The sequence below is a fragment of the Lactuca saligna genome, chromosome 2 (genome assembly GCF_052625555.1).
Source record: "Lactuca saligna cultivar CGN05327 chromosome 2, ASM5262555v1, whole genome shotgun sequence".
Taxonomy (NCBI): domain Eukaryota; kingdom Viridiplantae; phylum Streptophyta; class Magnoliopsida; order Asterales; family Asteraceae; genus Lactuca; species Lactuca saligna.
The window spans coordinates 181,589,373-181,595,168 of record NC_136418.1 but is presented as its reverse complement, the minus strand read 5'-3'; the positions used below and the strand labels follow the sequence as shown (position 1 = coordinate 181,595,168).

Genomic DNA, 5,796 nt, shown 5'->3' with positions numbered 1-5,796 from the left:
GAGAGTGTATGATATTACAATGGGATTACATGTAGCATATAATCACACAATTTTAAGCAAAAGGGTATTTTGGACAATTAACTACATTTATAAAAGAAAATTTTTAGATTTTTAGGGATAATTAATTATCCTAATTTAAAAAAATATGAATTTTTTAACTAATTCAATTTCATTTTTTTTACCGATTTTATTATGTCAGAATATTTTTTGTTAGAATGATGCTCTTTCAGTATTTTATTCTAATAGATTATTATTTTGTTAGAATAATGCTCTTTCAGAATTTTATTCTAATAGAATATTATTGAAGAATAACAAAATTTTTAAATCAGATGTTGAAAAATAACAAACATTATAATATATTCTTATACATCCGAACTTAAATACAAATTCATACATATTCTTATAGACTAAAATCTTTATACATTTTAATGTAATTATTAGGGCTGTAAACGAACCAAATAAACACGAACAAGGCTTGTTCATGTTTGTTTGTTTAGGTTTAACCTAACTAACAAACGAACACGAACGCTTAAACAAACATGTTTTCTTGTTTGTGTTTGTTTGTTTAAAAATTACATTGTTTGTGTTTGTTTTTGTTTGTTTGTTAAGATGTTTTTCTAATTTTACTAACCTTCATTGTTTTTCTAATTTTCATCGTTTGTGCATTTAATAGTTAAGAATTATATGTTATTCTATGTTACTATATGATTGTGATTGACGATTCACACGGATTTAAATTTTAGTATACCTTATATATATATATATATATATATATATATATATATATATATATATATATATATATATATATATATATATATATATATATATATATATTAACAAATATTAACTAAACAAATATTAACGAACGTTCACGAACTTAAATAAACGAACGAGACCATTGTTCATGTTTGTTTGTTTAACTAAACAAACATAAAATTTTGTTTGTGTTTGTTTGTTTATTATATAAACAAACATAAACGAACATTTTACCGAACGAACTACGAACGGTTTGTCAAACGTTTGGTTCATTTACAGCCCTAGTATTTATACATATTCTAAAAGAATATCAAGGTCTTCAACGCCTTCTTCTAGTCATTTCTATCACAAATACAACAAAAACTAATAATTGTTAAAAACATGTTACTTGCAATTAACTATCACTTAATATATTCTGGTAGAATACATAAAATATGACAAAATACATATAATACATTCTAGCAGAATATATCGATTTTATTCTGGTAGAATACATTCTGATAGAATATATAGAATACATTCAAAGGTATTGTATTTACTGCTAGTAATTCTGACAGAATGCATACCACAAGGTTAAATTCTTTAAATTCTCTTTCAGGCATTTCAACAAACACTTGTTAGACATTATCATCAAACAAACCAAAAACCATATTTGATTTACTTGCAATAGTTTACCTATAAACATAATTCCCAGCAACATGATTTAGAATGCATACCACAAGGTTCAAAGAGTAAATTAATTTGTGTTGATGAAAAATAAAAAGGCACAAACAACCTAGAATTGTATTCCATAACCGAAAGAAAAAAAAATATATGGCAGACCCATTAAAGCATAGAAACATGGTTTTCATATAAGATTTGAAAACATTATTTTGTAAGAAAGAAGAGCATCCACATAAAAGAAATTGAAACTCATCAACTTGAACACATGAATAAAGAATGTTACTTACATTATAAGGCCCTGATACAAGAGTTGGAACCATACGAACTAACATTTTTTTTCTATGCTTCCTTCTAACTGAAAGTGACTTATTAAGCAAGAAAGAACAAATTTTGGAATAAGTAACTGAAGTTCACTGAGACATTTTAACAAACAGTTGGTGTGTAAATCGAAATATTTTCAATTCCACCAACAGTTCACTGAGACAGCAAGTTGGTCCTTCTTTCAGGAATTTCGTCGAGCACCTTATGTGCATAGCGCGTTCTTCTTGAACACGTTAGGTTTTCCCTTACTTAACCATCCAATTTAGCGAACAATAGAAATAGATAATTCGAATCACAAGTTAACAGACCATAATTCATGAGAATTGAAGAGTTGTTACCGGATAAATAAAGGCATACGAAGTTTGCTCGATTTGGAAAAGCTCTAGAGAAGCGATAATCGAAGGAACTGTAGCAATGATGCAGAAACATACATCGGCTTCTTGTGACTCCAAAATTGCCTCGATGTTGAAGCTAGCTTCGATTGGAGATGGAGCCACCAAGAATAACATCTTCTTAATCAATGGAATGGGGAAACAAATTTGCAGCAAGAGGTTTGATTACCTCTTTTGATCAGACGATATTCATTCGTCTATAAGAAAATTGGAGGAGGCATATTACGTATGATATAGAAGGTTAGGGTTAAATAGTTGGTCAAACAGATTTTTATGGTAATTTCCATGAATTAAGAGATTTTTTTTAATTAGCATGCTAAAGTTACATAATTACCCTTATTACAATTTTTAATTATTTAATTATTTCTAAATTCCTATTGGTGCATTCATGCACACAATAGTTGCTAAAAACATTTGAATCTCTCTCTCTCTCTCTCTCTCTCTCTCTCTATATATATATATATATATATATATATATATATATATATATATATATATATATATATATATATTCCAAAAATAAAAAATCACAAAGAGTATATATAGCCATGAATCTTTCTCGTTAAACCACCGTATTGTACAAAAAAAATTGCAATAAAAAGGATAAAAAATGGAATCGAAATTTATAAAACTAAATATGACAAACGGATGAAAGAGAAAACTTATATTGAAGCCACTAAAAAAAAAAAAATTACTAAAGATGAGCCACTTTATTTGTTAGATGTAACCGAAGGAACGTTACAAAAATTGGATAATTTTCTTGTGCAATTTTTGGAAGATAAATCTGTCTAATTTGTCTTGTCTCCGCCGTCCTTTGTTTCTTCCTTTTGAGGAAAAATGAGTTCCATACTATTATTGCTGCTACTCCCGGAGTTAAACATCGTATCAACCAAATCCAAATCTGTCATTCCAGTACCGTACTCAACATATCTAGTCGTCGGAGATGATGGACCTGCCGCTTCGCCACCAATATCAGCTGATTGATTCCTATACGATTGCATCCCATGATGATGAGTAATACTGTAAAGATCTCCCACCGACTGTTTGATATCCATGGATAACCATTGAGGGGTCTGTGAAGAAGAAGGTGGCAAATGATCATGATGAGATGGTAGCGATTGGATGGGTATAGCCTCCGCTGCCGCTGCTGCTGGTGGCGGCATCGACGGAGCAGTGGAGGACATGATACATGTATGGTCACCTCGGTACGTCACTTCAAATGTATTGGGGTCGTTATCTAGCTTTTGAACTTGTTTTTTGGCTGGACAGTTGTATAACTTTTGATGGGTACATCTGTAATATCCCCTGAAATACCAAGGACCGAAATTGTAAATTTCATCAGAATGTTCCAACCATCCAGAATACCGAGTCTACGCCCATGAAAAATATTTGAAAGCTTGAATATTCAAAGAAGGACAGTAAACAAATGTCGTGGCAAGAAGACCATCTCATGTACAAAATCTTTGAATTCAAACCAATTAATAGAAATGTCATTTTATAATTAGTTGCAATCATGGAAACCATTGGACTTTCAAGATTGTACCAAAAATCTCAAGATTTGCAACAAGAAACTTTCAATATGTGTAAAAAAACTCGAAAGATGTTTTCTGAAATTATACAGTAAAAAAGGTTAATATATTCGTTTTTATGAAAAACTAGATAGATATAAAATTTCAAATATCATGTTATACGTGACTTTTATACCTTGGAAACCTTGACCCGAGAATTTCCTTTTGACCATATTTTCTCCAAGTGTAGCCGTCCTCTGGTGGAACTTCTGTGTTCCCCATCCTGGGAGCTGGTATTCTGAATGTACGTCTATCTGCTTCATGTTTTCTGCATGCACACATAATAAAATCAGACCTACCATGTCCTTCAACATAAAGTTTTTTCAATATTATAAGATACACATATCAATGAACTTCCAACAAAATTAAGTTTGCATCATTTTCTTACTCACTTTTCTTCCAATGAAATTTTTGAATCTTAAAGGGTTAATGATCCAATTATTTTATGCAATGAAGTTATATGCTTGCCAATTTAGACAACCAAAATTATGTTTTAGTAACAAACTAATTGTGAAACCCGTCTATTACACGGGTTGATTTAAAAAAAAAATATTAAACATTAAATTAAAGTGTAAATAGAAAATATTTTTTAATGTACAACTTTAAAATAAGAAAAAAAAACATATTTATTGCAATTTAATATTATATATATATATATATATATATATATATATATATATATATATATATATATATATATATATATATATATATATATGATATTTAATACTTTACGTATATAAAATGATAATATTTATTTCATGAGAAATTCACATGTGATAAAAAAAAATCCACAATATAAATTACTAAAAAATCCATTTCCTTGAATATTTGGATAAAAACATGCAACTTATGTCGCATAAAGTAGTAATTATTCTTATCTTAAAATCATGTGTATCTTACTCTTTGGAACCCCATTTGTATGTAATGTAGAGCTTGATATCATGTTTGCATGCATTTACATATATCCGATGAAATTATCATGTTATTCACGATCGTATATGTAGACCCAGTTTTTTCAGTATTTTTAGAAAAACATAGGATTTATATTTAGAGCTAGTTGAATAACATAGACATTGCATTTATAAAAGTTTAATTTCCCTTTACCTTCTACGTGTCCGGGGCAATGAAGAATGGCCTACATCCGTCCCCTGAGCCTCCACATTTCCGCCACCTAATTCTTGGTTAGCAATGGCCTCCAACCCATGGTGCAGTTGAACTAGTTGCTCCGGTAGCACCATATCTGTTGCATGCGAACTCCTCAGCCATTCCGGCACAGTTCCACTACCACCACCAGCCTCCATTGTTGGTGGTGGCTCATGGTGGCCATACTCCTGCACAACCAAACTCAACCGCTCCCTTGCATCACCAAAAACCCTACTAATCTCATCACATAAACTAATAAGGAGGTAGGGTTGGTTCGGTATGTTGGGCAGCGCTTCTTCAAGATCTTTAACCAACTTGCGCCCATGAAAGATCAAAGAAACAATCTCTTCCATGGCTGATTTCTGGGTTCTCTTTTTCGAATTGTGATTATCAAGAGTATGAATATGATGTTGGTGCGATCTGTAACTAAATCTTGGAGGGTTGTAAGCAACAAAAATGGTGGTGAAAAGATTAGGATTTAGATGCATATATTAAGAAAAGAATTTCAAGATTTTAAGAAATGGGTAAAAGGGGTTAAGAAAAAAGTAGAAGAAAAGATTCAAAGTATTTGTAAGATCTTGGACACGTTGGATCGAAGAAGAAGGGGTTTGGTTGACTTGGTCATGGTCTCTAAAATTTGCAAGCTTTTTGAGTTGGGTCTACAAGACGACTTGGCATGGAGACTCCATCGATTGGTGGACGAATTTTCTAACCTTTGAAACACATGACTTGAAAAAATATGTTGTTCTTTCACAACTTAAAACATTTTTAATTACAATGATCACTATTTGGGATGAAATTTATGTCTATCTGATTCCAAATTAATTAAGAAAACATGCGAAACTACTAGAATGTTGAGAAACTGAGCGGAATGAGACGGAATCCATTAGCTAAAATATATACTATCATTACTGTTTTTGCGACATTTTCTTTACCTAATTAGACTT

At 30.8% G+C, this 5,796-nt stretch overlaps 1 protein-coding gene across 1 annotated transcript; it reads right to left on the bottom strand.

Annotated features, from left to right (window-relative positions):
• Positions 1–2,695: 2,695 nt before the first annotated feature.
• WRKY55 (WRKY DNA-binding protein 55) lies at positions 2,696–5,374 on the bottom strand. Its single transcript, XM_078977947.1, has 3 exons — positions 4,811–5,374; positions 3,840–3,971; positions 2,696–3,440 (listed from the first exon to the last, which is right to left on the bottom strand). Exons 1-3 carry the CDS (start codon positions 5,335–5,337, stop codon positions 2,924–2,926), a joined length of 1,176 nt encoding a protein of 391 aa, XP_078834073.1. The 5' UTR covers positions 5,338–5,374; the 3' UTR covers positions 2,696–2,923.
• Positions 5,375–5,796: the final 422 nt, after the last annotated feature.

Bases quoted from the DNA above. Each gene is read 5' to 3' on its own strand.
- WRKY55 (XM_078977947.1), bottom strand. From the start codon at position 5,337: ATGCATCTAAATCCTAATCTTTTCACCACCATTTTTGTTGCTTACAAC. The intron at 3,972-4,810 runs GTAAAGGGAAAT...GTGTGCATGCAG, and splicing joins TTGCCCCGGACACGTAGAAG to AAAACATGAAGCAGATAGAC. The intron at 3,441-3,839 runs GTATAAAAGTCA...TTGGTATTTCAG, and splicing joins CTCGGGTCAAGGTTTCCAAG to GGGATATTACAGATGTACCC.